At 42.9% G+C, this 19,051-nt stretch overlaps 1 protein-coding gene across 1 annotated transcript in view; it reads right to left on the bottom strand.

Moving 5' to 3' along the window:
* The window catches only part of DPM1 (dolichyl-phosphate mannosyltransferase subunit 1, catalytic), a 247,399-nt gene that overhangs the window by 38,863 nt on the left and 189,485 nt on the right, over positions 1-19,051 (bottom strand). Inside the window, exon 7 of the mRNA XM_069651161.1 lies at positions 3,267-3,335. Coding sequence (XP_069507262.1) covers positions 3,267-3,335 — 69 coding nt within the window. The remainder of the gene's footprint in view (positions 1-3,266; positions 3,336-19,051) is intronic.

The following is a 19,051-nucleotide window of genomic DNA, read 5'->3' as shown; positions in this document are numbered from 1 at the left end:
GCCCCGGGGTCTGTTAGTCGAGGGGGCATGTCTCCGTCCCCCCTGATCGAGTTTTGGCTGGTGGCAGTGGAAACTACTTTTTATATTCGACCGCAAATATTTCCCTATGGTATTTTCCCATTGTTCGAGGCTACCAACTTTAATTATTTAATTCTCATAGCCTCGAACATACCGCCGGTTTATTTAATTAATATTAATTCGCCGGTTGGTATTTTTTGCCAGGACTTGATTCTAAAATGGCGTTTGTGTTCTCTTCTGTGACTCCAACCCAAGTCGAGCCCTTTGTTCCACTTTTTGGCGGGATTCTCCACAGAAGCCCCCAAAAGTGGTGCCACTCTGTCTGGGTAACACAGGAGGTGTGGGAGGGGGTTTAGGCACCCTGGACTGAGTTACCTTGGTAACTCAAGTCGCACTCTTGTGTGATTGGCCCAAGTGGTGAGCCGGCCGGCTCACCACTTAGCATGTTTGATTGACAGCTAGGCTGAGTGAATGGGGGTATGCTGCATAAAAGCAGGGCTTTGGCGACTGGAACTTCAGAAGTCGCCACAGGACCTGAGAATCCGCCGAGGGAGAAGCTGAGCCGACCTACCACGACGACACCACCGGTGGAGCCCTGCGGAACCGACTCGCCACTTCCCGACGACAGAGAAGATCTCCCGGCTGGAGAGGCCTCTTCCCCTGACTTTTGGGCACAACCAGTTTACCTTCTTTCTTTGCACACCAGACCGGTTTGTGGTCGAATTGCCCATGCCAAGCACCCCGGCAGCCGGAGAGCCACTCTCCACTGAACCGCGAATCAACGGACCGCTCCTTGTACCTGAGAAACTCAGCGGCTGGTTTCTTCCCTGGCAGTGCAACGGACTTCTGTCTTCCTCCCCGACGAGATCCTCTCTTCCCCCGGACGAAGCACCGACTTGCATCCGCTGCCAGGAACAACTACCCCCGCTGGAGTGTTCTCACCACTTTAAAGGTACCGTGTCCGCCAGGCCTCCCTTTCTAAAGATTGCTACAAGGTAATAATAACCCCTTAACCTTCTGGACTGGGCTGGCCGCCTTGACCCTCTAATTGGTCCCTTTCTTTGGTCCAACTCCTTTTTGAACCGTTACAAGACTTTCGTGCACTGCAACCTTGAGACCTTGGACACATTTCGTTTGGATCCTCTTAAGCGGATCCGGCCTACTGACTCTGAATTCCTAGTGTTACTTTGCCTTCCTCCCTTGTTGTGTTCGTGAAAAAGTGTTGGGATCTGTTTCAATTTATTCTCTGTTTTTCTCTCCCTTTTAAAACAAATCATTAGAGTGCCATCTGCGTTAAGCGCTCACCGCTGTCTGAAAATAAGTGGGGCTTTACTTAAGACCTGTCTAATATTCTTTTAAGGGAGTGTATATCTTTTAGTGACCGTGTTTTGAATTGCTTACTATTAGTGCCTGTGTGGTTTTCTAGATGTGGTTTTAAATAAATAATTATATCTCTTTTACACCAAGCCCTGGTCAGTGTTTACTTGTTTTATTGTGTTCTCCTGACCTATTGTGAATACTCTGTATACTGCCTAACTCTTCTTGAGGGAAGTCTGACTGCTCCGCCACAGCTATCAAGTGAATCTGTGTGGTACAGACTGCTACCAAGTGGGTTTACTGCCAAACACCTGTAGTCCTAAATCTTTTGCAGTGGTCCCAGAGGGAACTGCACAGGTTTCTGCCTAACACATGTACATTACAGGTAAGTGTGCAGGCGCCAGTTGGTTACATGTAGGCACAATAAAAACAAGATATATACAAGCAGGCGCTGAGAACAGAAGATATATACAAGCGTAATTTTGCATTTTAGGACAGATCATACAGTGTAAAGTATGTGCTGGGCACAGTCAGTACAATGACTAGTGGTTGACTATATGCTGAGGAATCAGTAGGATTCGCGACCATAAGCTACCACACTCACTCGCACGCTCTCTCCTTTCCCTAGAGGAAACTAGAATTCTTTCACCCCCTTCTCATGCCTCCAAACTTCTGTCCCTCAATGTCTTCCCATCCTTCTAACCCTCAGCTCTACCCTTTGATTTTACCCCTCATTCCTTCACACTACTACCCAACCACTCTTCTTCCACCCCATACAATACAATTCACATTCACTCCTTACACCAACTTTTCTAATCACACTCGTTACACTTAACACGCATTCACACTGTACTACCATTCCCCCTCCTTAGCAAATTCCGCACCGGCTCCAAAAAATGCATCCATAATCCGCTGCTCCTTCCTGCACGTCACTTGATTGTATACCACCTCCCCTGACATCACCCAAATAACCCACTCTTCCTGCTGCCTCCTTATAGCCCCCCTCTGCGGGTATTGGCTCTTTACCCTTGGTCAATCTGACCAGTCGTCCCCACCAGTCTTAACTACCGGGTCAATCCCTGCCCACGTATTCTGTGTGTGTCCGCCGGGGAAAAACAATGGTGGCCTGGATGGCAATCGTTCGCATTAGTGTTCTGGAGACGGATTACAGTGCCACAGAGGTAAGTAAAATGGGGAGGGGTCTTTGGTGTTCCCACTTTTGTTCCTGGTGGTGTTGGACTTTTGCAAGTGCTCTTTGGTATACCCTGGCAGAACTGTGCAGTCCTTCTGCTGGCAGCGTATAGAAGTGCATTCTTTCTGTGCCGCTTGATCTCCTCACTTGGGTTTGCCTGCGGTGCAGGATCAAATAGGTGTCCCGACTTCCCTTCTTTGTGGGTCACAGCTGCGGCTGGGTGATGGTAGTTTCTGGCTTCTTTGCAGGAATGTAGGGCGTTGGGTCAGGATTCAGACTTGATGCTTCTTCTAGGTTTCTGATTAGAATGAGGTGTCTCTACAAGAAACAGAAAAAACACTAGCATGTATCTTATATAGATGATTCAAGAAGATGGTGTACTGCTGAGAAACAGGCTGCACTAGGGAGGAGGGACAGGAATTGGGGCCTTCTCACCTGCCAACGTCCAACTCAGGGGTGGGACTCGCTCTGGATTTCCCCGTGGTAGGCATCCAAACACGACAGGGGGTGGGAGGGGTTTGTTCCACCCGCCTCTAGTCAAGACCAGGGTACATTGTACGTGATAAAATCCAGAGGAAAAGTTTGTGCATTTATCATCCCCATTATTTCCCACATTACACACGGTGCAGGTAGCAAATGAGAAAAAAAAAGACTAGCTTATCAGAAGAAAGTTTTCAGTCATCATTGGAAAGGAATGTTACAACACAAATTCAGTTTGAGTTCATTTAAAGAGCTGTACCTGAAACTGCCCGTTAAATCAGATGCACCGGGCCTCAGTAAAACTTGAGTCACAAAGTTTGCTCCTCGGCTGCAAGGGGGAAAAAAACAGAAAAGAAATAATCAGAATGCTGATTACATTTTTTTTACACTGAACCCATTTCAAATACAAAACTATGAACATTTGCATGTCAATATGAATAAATACCATGCAAATTGCATGTGTTGAGAGTTTCCATTAGTAAAATAGGATGCAATTAGATTGGAAGCTGTATGAACTTCTAGGAAACGTAGATCTAAAATTCACATATGTTCGTGTCATCCTCACATCTGAGAATATGAGAAGGAACCTGTAACTATTGTTCGCCAGCATGTGTCTGGCATGGGTTCACACGCTCATGAATATTCCCTGTCGTCAGACTGGGAATCCCTGGTAAAAGAAAAAACAGTTTCACTTTAACTTACAAACTGTATTTCTCCTTTAAACCAATCACTGTCCTATGGGTCATACTGCCCCCATCCAATGACCGTCGTCTCCCTAAGTCCCTCCTCTGGCAGCCATCTTCAGATTTGGTAAGCACATAAAGTGGCAGTATGATCATGAGGAGCCACAGAGGGATTGGAGGGAGGGTTTGCATGTGAATCCATGCCAGACCCATGCTGAAGAACAATAGTTACAGGTAAGTAACTTGTTCCTTCTCCAGCCTGGAGTCTGGCACGGATTCACATGCTCATGAATAACAAAATACATAGCAGTACAACATCACACAACCACTGGAGGTGGCAAGGCTCAACAAAAGCAATTACACTTACCCCTGGAAAAGACTCACCTCAAGCAAACAGGTTGCAGAGCACTGCTACGCAGACTCTGGTAGAATTTCGTGAAGGTGTGAGTGGACCTCCACGTAGCAGCTCTGCAGATGTCGAGCACGGCACCCCAGACTGGAACGCTATCATTGCAGCGATTGCTCTGGTGGAGTGGGCTCTCGGACAGCCAGGCAGCGGTCGGTTAGCCAACCAATGACAATGCGTGATGCAGCTGCATAGCCTTCTTGAAATGGAAGTCTTGCACAAGGCCTTCCCATGGTTCACAGGACCAAAGTTCACAAACAGCTGTGCAGTCTTCCGAAAACACTTTGTTCGTGAGACGTACAACTTCAGGCCACGAGCAACATCCAGCTCAGCCACCAAGCTGTAACTCTAGATTGATTATATCCAACTAAATCCTGGTACTGAAAGGTACTGTAATTGATAACTGCCGTAAGGGCAGCAACTTACTGGCTATATACACCCACCACCAAACAAATAACCCTGTGCTAAATTATTTGGCTATAGAGGCTGGGAGGGTATATGCCATGGTACATGCATCCAGCAAAGACAGACAGGGTGCATCCTCATTTCCCTTGAAAGAGATGTATGATGGTGAACGCTCGGTACAGCATAGTTTTCTCAGTATGCGAGAAGAACAAATCACAATGCAACCCGAGCTCCAACCTGGGGATACCTTCAACCAGGGTATCACAGATGACTCAATGCTGACCTCAATAATTATGGCTGAACTAGGAAAACGTGTTCGCATGTCACTGGGACCATCAACCCCAGTTAATCCAAGACATGGGAGTATTGAGGAAGTGCACCTTTTTGGAGCTAGATCTGTAGATGCGAATAGTTCACGTATTACAACTGTTGGACATTGTGTCCCCTCTCTAGCTCCATCAATTGGACCCTCTACCAATCCTCTAACCGGCAATGACCTACAAACTTTTGAGGCAAACCAAGCCTCAGTGGAAGGGGTCAGAGCTTGTTCTAGCCTAGTAGATTCAAAACAGGTATCATTGGATGCGCAAGAAGCATCCCGAATTGCATCTTTGGGTATGTCAAACGCATTAAATGACTTTGAAACGGCAGAACAAACATTTCCGGTATTAACAAGGATATTGAACCTACTGAACAAAGGCCATGAACTAACACACTTGGAAATTAGAGAACTGAAACAGACAACCAACGAAACCCTTATGAAAATAAGTAAAATAGAGGGTTTTCTAATGGGCAACGGGAAAGCTGATTTAGCAAATGAGAATAAAATTGCACCGGAGAGAGTGTCTTCTGTTCACTCTCAGACTACACAAACTCAAGAACTCACTCACAGTACGCTCCAGAACTGTACAAACAAACTTATCTGAGAAACCATTTGTGGCATCCTCGAGATCATATGCCAAAGCTCTAGATAAAGCGCTGATGGTAAGCAAGAGTACTCAAGCTGAGGTATCTTGCAAAGCTCTCATATCTATAGATTTAATTAATACAAAATTAGACATGCTAGAAAAAATTGGCGAACAGTTAGCATGCAGATTACCTCATTTCTCCACCACCGATACCTCGCACTTTCCACTGACTACCCAATCTGCCATCAGGGAACCCATCGACCGCCCTTCTGCCCTAACTGACCTGATCGATGAGGAAAAAGAAGGTCCGTCGCAGAAGAGGCAGGAAGTGTTGCCCATTGCTTCCCCACATATAGGCAAGATGGTGTCGATCTCTGGTCCCTATATGTCCCGTAGACAAAAGCGTATCTATATATGTCACACAAAATGAAATCCACAGACAAAACAGGAAGCAAAGGCTAATGGTAAAGAGATGTCAACTATATCTTCACAAATTGGTAATAAAGGAAATCTGATAGCGGGTGACCTGAATGTCACCCCTGTCAAAGAGGGTACTTTAGATCTAGATCAACTAGCAAAAAAGCACTTCAGGTATCCAACTCATGTATGCAGAAGCCGAATGATGACAGCATACTAATAAAGAACGTGAAGAAAAAAAAAAAAAATATATGTAAATTTGGAGAGCGGCACCGCTCCCTTAGGAAAATCTGAAACATTAACAAATGTGGGGAGCAAAGTGGTACCGCAATTGCCCATAGCTGTGGCACAGCACACGGAACCTAAAACAACTAAACAATCCCAACTTTCCCCCTTTTTCCCAATGAAGGAACCTTCTAAAATAACTGTAAATAACTTCAAACTCAAGGCTGACACGAAACTCAAACCTAATGCAGTGCCTCCTGCATTTAAGAAAATTGGGACTGCACCATCTGCGATGCTAGACACAGAGGCTGAGCAGTCTGATGACAATGAAGAGACTAGGAATGTAAAACCAAACAATAAGAAACTTCCCATTATTGAGGGAATAAGAGCACAGGGAAATGAGTAGGTACACCAACAGATGCCCCTAACTTTGTGGTGAGCGAATCCAACGAGGAAATGCTTAATATAATAGGCCGGCACAGCGATGAGGATGTAAACGGTAAGAAAAGGCTTAACCGTTCACATCTATTGCAGATTTTCAATCTTATTCCATCTCTAAGAAATTTGAGATCAGAAGATATTGATTGGATCGAGCTGCATAATAATAATAACAGAATGGTATGCCACACTCAGTGACCTATTGTAACGAAGATGCTGCGCAAACACAGCATGGACTTTGAACTTTTAGGGCTAGAACTTTTTCAATTTGAGTCCCATGATGCGGCAAAAAGCTTCTTACAATTTCAACCACCCATGTACTCAACTAGCGCAGCAACTCCCTCTACAAGTCAAGGCCTTAAGGACACCGAAATATCAGCGCTCTCCCAACTTGCCAATTTAACAGTGGCAATTAAGGATTGGTCATGGCTGCTTCAATTGGTAAAGACATTAAATGAAGTGAAAACAACAATCAATCAATCTGTCCATCATATCTTGGAATACGTGTGGATTTCAACGCATGGCTGAATAATATTCCTTCTCATGCTCAAACTTCCATAATTATTGTGCAGGAATCCATGAATATTCATAATTTTATGGTGAATGGTTTCACAATGTATGTAGCAACTTCAAAGCTTGCACTGGAGGTCGTCCGTATGGAGGGCTGGCCATCTGTTTCAATAACATCTTAAATATACGATCGAAACTGGTACTGGCTATGGACAGTATATTAGTTACTGAATTCTCCTTCATAGCTGGACCTACTCTTCCATACTTGGTAATCGCTCTATACTGGAATCCCATGAAACAGCCCTTGGATGCAATGCTGAATCAGCTGAACTCAATTCTGGAGGATAGCTACTCCCGCTACTCTCAATATTACATAATTATTGGAGGAGACTTGAACGCATGTTGCATTGGACATGTCTCCCATATCTTAGGGGATGCTTCCTTCGTCCATCAAATTCAGGCTCAAAGTAATGGTGAAAGATGGAGTTTTTGGAAAGTTGGGATATCTACTTACAGGAGTTCAGTTATGAGGCTCTACCTTATACCTGGCGGCGTGGTAAGAAAAACTCCAGAATTGATTACTTAACAGTCTCGCATACTCTTGTTCCAATGGCGACTCCTATATTTACATTAGATGTACATCTAGGAGACCATGTAATAATTGGCACTATCATAAGTGTTAATGGATCTATACTACAGAATGATCCTCTTATCATGGGTAGAGATCAAGCGTGGACCTCTATCGCTAAAATGGAAAGATCACTTATGTCGCAAATTAAACTACATGATCAAAAAGACAGTTAACTTTTCAGGTAAAGTGCCCCATGTATATAGCGACATTAGTAAGATTGAGAAGCAATACACCAAGCTGACAGCAGCAATGCTGCTCTGACTAGGCGACTCCCTTACTCCTCTTGGTACTAATAATTTTCCTTGCCATAATAATGCGATTCATAGACTAAAATGTCTTAAAAATAGGCAGATTCGTAGACTAAAGAAGATACGTCTACCAGATGAGGAATATCTGATGCACAAAAAAAAAATCTGTAACGTATAAACAAATGCCGCAATATAAAACAGGGTCCAAGAATCATAGATGACCAAAATATGGTCCCCTATCTTTGTACGAATAATAGGGGATCTATATGGGCCATGCTGCGACTCGGCTTGCATAAAAAGAGAGATGGCCTAGAATCTCCCATATCGGCATCCATATGGACTACTTTTTTTCTAGACAAATACCAATTACCCACTAGATTCCATAATACGGTGCTCTGCCATGATGTCCTTCCTACATCCCTGACATGCCCTTCGTCTGTAAAAGATATAGAGTGGGCTTTATTAAAGTTGAAACCCTCGAAAGCGCCAGGCCCGGATGGCATCCCTGCATGCGTCATGAAACGGGACCCTATCTTTTGGGCCGAGGTATGCAAAATAAAATATGATAACATCTTTAGAACACATAGGATACCAACATCGTGGCATACTACTATTGTAGTCCCTAAATGGAAAAAAGGCAACCGAGAAGATCCAGCGAGCTATCGAGCGATTGCACTATTAGACACATCAGAGAAGCTGTTTACGATACTCATTCTTAAGGAACTGGAATCCCATATGAAACAAATGAATATGCTATCACGGTTTCAAGTGAGCTTCCGCCGCTCAATGGGTACCCCTTTGAATGCCAATATTTGAGCCCACCTTCTGGCAAAATCCAGAAACTGAAAGTGGCCCAATCTATATGGCATCCTTAAACCTTACGGCAGCCTGCGACTCAATTATTCGCAGTCTCCTGTGGTCCAAACCAGCAGATAAGGGCTTTTGATCCAATTCTCCTCCATATGTTGGCTTTGCTCCATGAAAACACTCTTGTGCGAGTCCGTATTAATCAACAGAGAGCCCTGACCGATGTAATTCCCACCTATATCGGTGTTCGACAAGGATGCAATTTAGCGGCTACCCTGTTTAATGCGCCCCTGTGCGACATGGATACCATATGGAATGAGAAAGCGACTTATCCTGCTAGGCTTGGCAATCTGAATATCCAATGGCTGGCATTTGCGGACGATATTCTACTCTTCGATCTTACTCCATTTGGTTTGCAACATAAACTGGAGCTGTTTGCATCCTATGCCTACCAACATAATTTGAAGGTGAACCCAGCGAAATCCAATATATTTAACAACTATAGGAAGAAACTAGTTGCATACAAATGGTCTCTAGATGGCTCTAGAATAGAACATGCCCTTTCAGTTAAATACCCTGGGTACAATCTATGTAACATCTCGTCAATGTGCATGTGGAAACAAACGGTTAAGGATAAGATCAAACCCCTAGGTTCACAAATGAAAATCATATACAGTAGATATTGCAAATTCTCTAGGACTCCTTTATTTGAGTATTATACTCTGAAAGTGGAGGCTGTTCTCCAGGGACTCGATATGTGCTTCCAGCAACTTGGTACATATCTAAACCAGACACAAGCTTCGATTTGGAAAAACACTCTTAGGCTCTCAAATGCAGTACATAGTGCAGTGTTGCGGCACGAGCTCGGTATAATATCGATTGCAGCTCGACTCAATTGGCAGCGTCTTAATTTCTCAAAAAATGTGGATCCGCCGCTGAATTCTCTGTATGAGAACATTGCCATCATGTTAGAGGAAAACCACCCAAGCTCTATTAAAAGATCTCATGAGATGCTAGCCTTATTAAACACAATTAATGTGACCACTGGCGATCTTCGGCTGCGCCCAGCCTATGTGAAAAAAAAAGCTCTTCGAATATGACTGGATGGTTACCACTGAGACTATATCAAAGTATAGGCTGTACACTGAAATTACTAATTTTCCCACTAAACGCACTCCGCGATCGAGATATTTAACACAATTTCCAGGCAAAACCACCCATGATATCTACTTACGTTTCAAACTTAATCAGTTTGCTACTACTGAAAAAATTCAATTCTGGTGTAAAGAACCTAGAGAGGTTAACTGTGGTACATGCCGGTTCTGTATAAATTCTCCCCAGAAGGAATCATTAAAACATCTAACAGTGTACTGTGTATACTTTAAGACATCTCAGAGATCTATCTTTGGGGAGGCCAATATTAGCTCCACCTTATGCGGTAGGGAATGGCTGTGGACTCGTATGTCGGGGACAAATGTTACTTTGGTTCCATCTTTGGTACGCTTATTGCATAGAATTAACATGGACTTACAGCAAAAGATGCAAGCGTCCTGCCAATTGCTGAGCTAATTACAACTATGCTATCTGTATGTCATCTAATTTGGGAAAACCTATAAAGAGGAGAGATCTGATCTATCTAACCAGGGAGTGAATATCTTGATAAAATCTGTCCTAGCTTTAACTCTGCTGGTTGTAGATGAGGTCCAGAGATACTCATGCATATGTTATTTCTGTATAGTAAAGCTCTATGGAGACCAATTGCCACTCTGCATGGTAAAGATATGTTGTAGCTCGTACTGGATATTAGCCATATAAATAGGAGAGAACTGCTCTATTTAATTGGACAGCGTTTACCTTGTCAAAATATGTATCAGTTTTAATTCTGTTGGTCGTAGATGATGCCCAGAGATACTTATGCATATGCTATTTCTGTTTAGTAAAGCTCCATGGAGATCAATAGACACTATGCATGGTACAAGATATGATGCAGCTAGGCCCTGGATATTAGTCTGTACAAAAAGGTGAACATTGGAGTAGGACCTTTTTTGCATTGGCAGGTTGTATACATGGCCTACAATATTATGAAAAAAGCTGTAAAGCAGACTGTATTGATCTTCATAGTGGATTCTACTCCTATGTATGGAAAAGGAGAAGAATTTACAACAAAGGTTCCCAATACTGAACTGCAAAATGAAGGGCAAATATGTCTCGTTTATGGTACTTGTAGAGGCTCCCAACATTTTCGAATAGAATGATGTAATACTCTGTAACGTTGAACCTGCATTCATATTATACTAAATGCATAAGCACATTGATAAAATGTATTAATGCATTACAGTTTGTATTACTTGCCTCTGTGGTATAAAGACCTTGAATTGAAAGAGTATTTGTAAACTACTGTAAATAAGACCTCCATTTTTAACTGTATATATGTATTTTTTATTAAGTACTGTAAAAATTGGATAAATGTAAAATGAATTTTAAGAGTTTGTTAAGCGAACTAAATAAACAAAATAATAAAAAAAACAAAAAAACACCCATGTCAAAATAGAACGGAACACAGAATTAAAACCTGAAATAATTTCCCAACCCCACTAGTCTGACCTAAACCTTGGTTTGGAAGTAGATGTACTCCCTGTCATTTCCAAAAGCTGATGGGTGACCTACATTTTTGGAATAGCAAACTAACTCTGGTGCCTCGCACATACTTACGCCACTAGTTCCATGCATCAACTACTAAATGCTTAAAGGTACAAGACAATAGAAAAACAGTTCATGATGGTGGAGATGCCAAATTTACCCAGGCTGGTGTGACCAAAATAAGCACGTTTCCCTGGATAAACTGAACAAGCATCCTTGAGGGCACTGGTCCCATCTAGTTTCTCAAGGACCTGTAGTGGCATAAATGAAAGCAATACCATTGAGCCGTCGGGTGTTGCAGCAGGGTCCTCCGTGAAATAACCCAGCTGGATGCCTTGGCAAAGCGAGAGGAAGGGTCTGAAAATGGCTAGAACGAAATCCACAGTAAGGCATTCATGTAGTCCAGTGAAGATGCCCACCTTACATTTTCCTTAAAGCGGGAAGTGCTGAATGGGCTACGTCCCCACACAACACTGTGGATACACAAGGAGGCTGTTTGCCCGGTGCAACACCATTCTATTTAGTCATCATTTCGTTTAGGATTCCTAACAAGGACGACATTCCAGCCGCTTCCTTGCCAGCATCCAAGAACCTCCATATGGAACTTGATGTGTGGTTCGGAGAACCCACGACAGCTGGATAAATACCACTGCAGGTCCAGGGCTACAGCGGGAAGTTGCAGCTGTTTGCACTGGCACACTGCGAGGCAACCCCCCCCACCACCACATCGTTTGCACGAGCAGTGTTCAACGCAGCATGCGCCAACTTCTCTGAGCAGGTTGGGGGTCGTCTGACTTCCCCAGAGCCTCTGCCCGGTATGTATGAAGACTTACCCTGTAAGAGACTTTTCACTTCACCCAAGTGGTTTGTAGGTACACAATGACCGTCTTGGATTTTGCTCACTTTGCAGTTACTTTGCAGACATGTAGACTTGAGGAAGGAGGTTATTTTTGCAAAACCTTGGGTCCTGTACCATAGTTGGGGAGTGCAATTATTATACTTTAATCTCTACAAGGCCCCTCATTTCCCTGCACATTTGTTGAAGGAATGTTGACTTTTTTTGGTGGGTGGTTTATCTTGCGCTGCTCTCCTTACTGCTTTCCTTTTCTTTGCAGTCCTTGTGGGTTCTTGTCCAGTAGTGACCAAATGGTCTAACGAAACAATGATCGATGGTGGAGTGCAGACACAAACTAGCTGCGAGCCTCTTGCTTAGAAAGTCCAGGTAAGCTTTATTAAACACATTTACATTAGTGAATAGGTTCCAAATACTCTTAAGCAACCCACCAGCCATCCTTGTACACTCCATCTTAGGCTCTCAACTGACACATTCAGAATATTCACATTCAACCACTCAACAGTCTCCTAAGCGGTCAGTCGTACACATGCATCAACACTCCATCACCATTCATATAAGGTCAGCATGACGGGACAACATTCATCAAGTCACTGGAGTCAAGTACAGTGTCATATACAGGAAATATTTAATGCTACCAGGAATCTACTTACAACAATAACATAAACGTCAGTCCTTTCAATTGAAAAGATAAACAGTCTAATGTAGTTGATATAGCAACACTATAATGTCAGTCCCAAAAGTAAACCTGAGTTGAAAACAACAGGCTGTGAGTTCGGTTGTACAATCAGTACACCACCTGCTGTAAATCCCAGCAAAGGGTGCCAGACTCATTTTTGGCAATGAATGTGTTTTTGGGGAGCAGAGACATCAATACATTGATGTACATCATCAAATGGAGCACCTTTCCTGCTCTTCCAAAAACGCTGGCACCAAAGGTAGAGAGGGAAAATGCTGTTCAAGAAACAGAAGACAGTTTGTAGGTTTATGGCATTTTCTGTGTGACTTTTTCAGACTAGTTAAAAAGACTCCCATTCCAAAAAAGAAGCATTTTATTTTTTAAGAAGCTGTTGCAGCAATTGACAATTGGTCTTCACAGTAAAAGCCTGTAAGGAAAAACCTATAAGAAATGGAAAACGAACAATTTCCACAGTACCTGCACTCACAACTAGAGCATGACCCACGATCTGCTGGTCAGTCAGGCAGAGCTGGGGAGTGGTACCAGTAATTTTCTGGCTGTGATGTTCCAAAGCAATAAAACCAAAAAGGTCCAACCAAGACTTGCAGAAAAAAGCAGAACACAAACCTTTGAAATGGCAGTTAAGGAATTTGAGAAGAGGTTTGGAAACTTCACCCAAAATTCTAGAGGTACCTACCACCCATAGCCACTAGGGTTCTTGAATTTAAGGTGGGTAACTGATCAGGCAGTTTATACTCCATCACATCATGAAAATGTTTAGCCAATGTAGCCCTTTAGTGACGCTTAATTTGGAAATAAAGTTGGCCACTACATAAAAAGGTGCTATTGTGAAGTCATTTCAATTATTTCAAGAATCGGTTGTGTGTGGCTTAAATTGCTGACTGGTTGATAGGAAACATTCTACTTGGAGTCGCGGGTCATGTTGGATGGATGCATATAATTTGCCATATTGTAAATTACTTAGTAGGAAGGTTGCAAATAAATATTTTTTATTTTTAGTAGAGCCATGTCTTAAACATAATATGCATTCTATTGTACTAGGTACAGACAGCTACACATTGAAATACTAGTTCCATTAATGAGCCAATTTAATTTATAATAGTCTTAGAGGTGGAAAGTTATAACGCATTAGTGAACTTTCGGTATAAAATAAACAATACAAATAGTGAGTTTTGTATAGCTAAAAATGTTTTTTTCTGATGTAATTAGCTATATTTCTAGTTTTCCTTTAAGATTGAAGTCATTGGAACACCAGCACGAGGTGTCAGTGTAGCTTCTTCTATGCACTGGCTTTTATTCATTAGGATAAAATGTACATCTGCATCTTGAATTATAATGTTAACGGCTCATACATTTTTAATGTAGAATGTTAACTAAAACGTTTTTTATGTTCATCCTTGAATTTCCATGAATTTTATACCATTTCTTCAGAAAGTATAAATGAATTGATCTTCGACTAATAGAGAATCAAAAGAGCTTTAGTGGGGTTACTTTCTTTAGTTAAATACGTACCTTTATCCAGATTTTAGTATTGCATCAATTTATCGGTATATGCCATCTTCCAATGATATCTGAGTATATACACATCATGTTCATCTTTTAATCCACACCCCAACCTTTCATCTTTTCTGGTCCTCTTTTCATCGTGAATAATCCCCTGCAAGGTTACAACATCGCTGATACCGAATGCCTGGTGCAGCGTCAAAACCTGGTGAGTTTTGTCTGTTGGTTGTGGTGGGGAGGGAGCAGGAATTTCATTTTTGGACTTGGGAACAGGGATTTTATTTTTGGACTATGTGAAAATAGTTGGGGCTTGTGGGAGACAGCAGGGTAGACCTTTGGGCCAAATGAGTAGGGATTCTGGCTCCTGCCAGGACCAATGCCTGACAAACACTTGATCCTGCGTAGACATGCCCTGCCCACTCAATGGGAAAATCCCAGCAGGCCACAGCAATGTGGTGCCTGGGCATGATCGAGTGAGGTTTTTGGCACCTGCAAGCCTGCTAATCAACATACTAAAAGAAAGTGAAATGGGCGTCTACGGTCCTGACATTTCAAGCTGCCCTTAGACTGAACCATAAACTCACACCACCACTTTCCCTCTAATGCAAACTCGTAGATGCTCGTTTTGCTCCTCAATAGAGAGAGAGGGTGACCGAGCACCCCAGAGAGTGGCTGAGCTAGAGACAGGAGGAGCAGAGCGAGAGGAAGAGCGGCCAAGCGAGGGGCCAAGTGAGAGACAGAGCAGCCGAGCGAGGGGCCAAGTGAGAGACAGAGCAGCCGAGCGAGGGGCCAAGTGAGAGACAGAGCAGCCGAGCGAGGGGCCAAGTGAGAGACAGAGCAGCCGAGCGAGGGGCCAAGTGAGAGACAGAGCAGCCGAGCGAGGGGCCAAGTGAGAGACAGAGCGGCCGAGCGAGGGGCCAAGTGAGAGACAGAGCGGCCGAGCGAGGGGCCAAGCGAGAGACAGAGCGGCCGGGCGAGGGGTCAAGCGAGGGGCAGAGCGGCTGAGCGAGGGGTCAAGCGAGAGGCAGAGCGGCCGAGCGAGGGGTCAAGCGAGAGGCAGAGCGGCCGAGCGAGGGGTCAAGCGAGAGGCAGAGCGGCTGAGCGAGGGGTCAAGCGAGAGGCAGAGCAAGGGGTCAAGCGAGAGGCAGAGCGGCAGAGCGAGGGGCAGAGCGAGGGAGCGAGATAGACCGAGGGGGCATTGGGAGTTAGAGAAATGGGATCTATACATGAATGGCCTGGGGTAAGAATGCATTGCTCCCCCCCACTAACCGACTGCCCTCCAAGATCTCCCACCACCTTACACTACACACGCAACCTTCACCCCTTTCACACAGAAGGCCACTGCAGGCCTAGCAGATGCCACCCAAACACTAACCAAGCCACGAATAAGCTCTTGTCTTTAACCCTGTCGACACTCTCCCACGCCAGCAGCTAACCAGACCCAAAGTTCTGCTGTCTATCAGATCTTGGGTACTTTCCTATGGATAACATACTCCCAAAGCAATTGGCATTCCACAGGGACTTTGACTGATGAAGAAAAGTTGTTTTTGGTCAGGACGCATCCAGTCATGCCGACCATGTATTTTTTGCCCAAAATACATAAGGAGTACAAATATTTGCCAGAGGTACGACCTATTATGAGTGGCATGGGCTGGGACACCGAGGGACTATCTCAGTACATAGATACTGCAATCAAAGATTTGATAGTATTGCTCCCAGCATACTTGAAAGACACAACACAAACACTAGTGCTACTGAATTCTATCACATGACTTAAAAACAAACTCAGTCCATCTTTCCTTGAACCTTCAGGTAACAAACCAGGACACACAGACTGGCTTAAGAGTTGCCCCCCTGGGTTTTTTAAGTGTGGTACGTGCAATCAATGTCAATATGTCCTATCACCGACCAAGAAATTCTGTTGTGAATCAGGCATTGAGGTACACATCTCAGACTTTATTAACTGTAAATCTAAATTCATTGTATATGCCATATGATGTGTATGCCACAAAATGTATGTGGGAAGCACCATCAGAGAGCTAAGAATGCGTATACAGGAGCACCTGGCACATTTGAAAAGTCAAGACCCTAAATTACTGCTATCTCAACATTGGCAGAAGTATCACCAGACAGACAACGTAAAGGATTTTCCTTATCGTTGGACTAGAGCAGGCACGTACCCATGTAAGAGGTGGTGACCGCCAACAAAGGTTACAACGCCTGGAGGCGAAAATGATTTGCAAACTCAGATGTACAGTTGATGGTCTCAATTCTGAACAGAAACTTAATGTTTTCCTGTAATTTCATTTATGTCCTCATGCTACAATATCATATTACTACTATTTCTGGATCCTACTACGTTCTCCTTACTACACTTCGTCCCAAATCTATGGGCTATTGGAATTGGGTTTTTTGAGCCAACAATGGTGAGAGGATGTTCTTGATTGGGGTAATATTTCAGATGAATCTCGTTTCAGTATATTTTGTATTGTCATGACACTAATTATTTAAGTCTTTCACAGTTTTATTTCTGGACCTCTGACACATATTCATACTTTGTTTACAAGGCTCGTTGCAGCTCAACATTTTCAAATGTCGTAATCCAACATGGGCGTTCCCATAACACTTTGTTCCATGACCTAGATAGTTCTTGGTTATTTGATGTTGCTATGTGCTTATATTCACTGCTCCGCCACATTTATCCTCTTTTTAACATTTCACGGTTTCACTTTTCTTGATTAGTTATTTGTCTACAGCATAGGCAACATATTGTTATTTTCAAATGAAAGGCAATTCACCTTTACCTACGTCAACATTTTTTTTTCCCTCTCAAATGGTTCTTTGACCAATTTTATAATTCTCTATTTTCTAGACTTTTTGTGTAGTCTCTATAAATATTATTTGTACTCCATATTAAATCACAGCAATGCTTGTTTTCATTCTTAGGACTTGATATGGTGACATCGTATGACTTTGGACCAGCTAATATGCTATCGGCTCTTTAGTGCGTCTCCTTTTACTAAACAACACGTATCATTTCCAATACGAAAGCTTTGACCCGTTGCGCATTTGTGCAGCAAGTTTTTCCTTTGCAATTCTAACTTGTTCTGTCGCAATCTAACTTCTCTCTCACCAACCAATAAGCACTGTACTTGGTTGCTACGTTATTACGTTAACGTCTCAACACGGAAGTCTTTTTTCTAGTTGCTAACGCCGCTCATATCCGATTCCATACGGACGGACAGAACAACACACAGATCACTTTGCAGGCATCAGAGTCATCTGATTTTTTCGGCTAACTAGCACAGGTAAACCCTTATTGTTTGAGTAGGTCTCCATTAACATATCAGGCGATCGGAGACAGGGGAATGGCCCTACTCATACTTATGTACGTTCATTTATTTTCATTTGTTTCTGTTTCAAATTCCATGTAGGAAATATGGCGTTACATTCTATTGTGGCCGCTTCACATTACAGCATCACAACATTATGGAGTTCTATATCACACATGCATTGGCCAGCAGGTATCAACAGGAATATTACTAAATGTAAGAAATACTCCTGTTCCTTACTCTACCATATTATATTACTGCTTTCGGTCCTACAGACCTATCAATAGACCTAAAATTCCTTAATTCTTACTATCTACAGGTCCTGGACAGTCGGCATTCTTTGTGGCCTACTCTTTAATTTTGAATGTCCAATAAATGTGCCTTTGGAATCAATACCATCTATTGTAGGAGTTTTGAACATTAGAAGGACAGCGCTTTTCTCCACAGATCACTTAGTTTGTTTATTTCCTGTATAGGGTTGGGTAACCTATGATCTGATGGTTAAGCAGCAATCCTAATATTATTATTGAATCAATCATAGCTTTCTTTATCACTAGATTTGTAATTAGCGCTCTTATACCCAGACACCCAAACACAACAGTTTTACTCCCAAAGCAGATTGGCACTCAGAAACCAGCTACTGCACCCATCGACTCTAGATGTTTCGCATTTGTCCTTCCCACTGTTCCACTAATGAACCCCAACCCTTAATCTTACAAAGCCAAGCGTAGCAAGGCCACCAACAGTGGTAGATGGGCGCTATGCAAGACAACTTATTTTACATTTTAAACTGACACCAGATGATGCGAGTTGGTGTATAATGCCGGTTTTAGTTATGTTATTTTGGTGAAAGAATTGTTAAAGTTAAAATGTGAGTAAAGTACAGAGATATACAGGTTTGTGGGCTCAAATAGGACACAGAATAATCCCTTACTTAATAGTTTTTGTTCTGCAGGCGATACTGGTCTTGAAGTTTAGTAAGTTCTGCTGCAAAGTACTATTAAGATTTGGATGCCCTTGATATTTTTCCTCGACTTTCTTCAACGACTGTCCGGTCAGTGTTGTCTCGTGCGTGGATCATCTTAACCTCTTTATTGGGGATTTCAGTTGTCAATTCTTTTTACAAAAATGTCCCCACAAAATAAATACATTTACTGGTTAGAGGTAGATGCCCCATTACTATTTGTTGTATCTACATCACTATTTTTGTATTCTTAATGTGAGCTACCATTATATAAACATTTTGTTGAGCTTTTCTATCTCATTCCATCCACATTACATTAATAATTATACCAATCACATGTACCCAAATAACATCCAATGACGAATTGTAAGAGA

Source organism: Ambystoma mexicanum, chromosome 3p (genome assembly GCF_040938575.1).
Source record: "Ambystoma mexicanum isolate Mex_15411 chromosome 3p, UKY_AmexF1_1, whole genome shotgun sequence".
NCBI lineage: Eukaryota > Metazoa > Chordata > Amphibia > Caudata > Ambystomatidae > Ambystoma > Ambystoma mexicanum.
The sequence above is the reverse complement of the archived record's forward strand: the minus strand, read 5'-3'. Positions and strand labels throughout refer to the sequence as shown.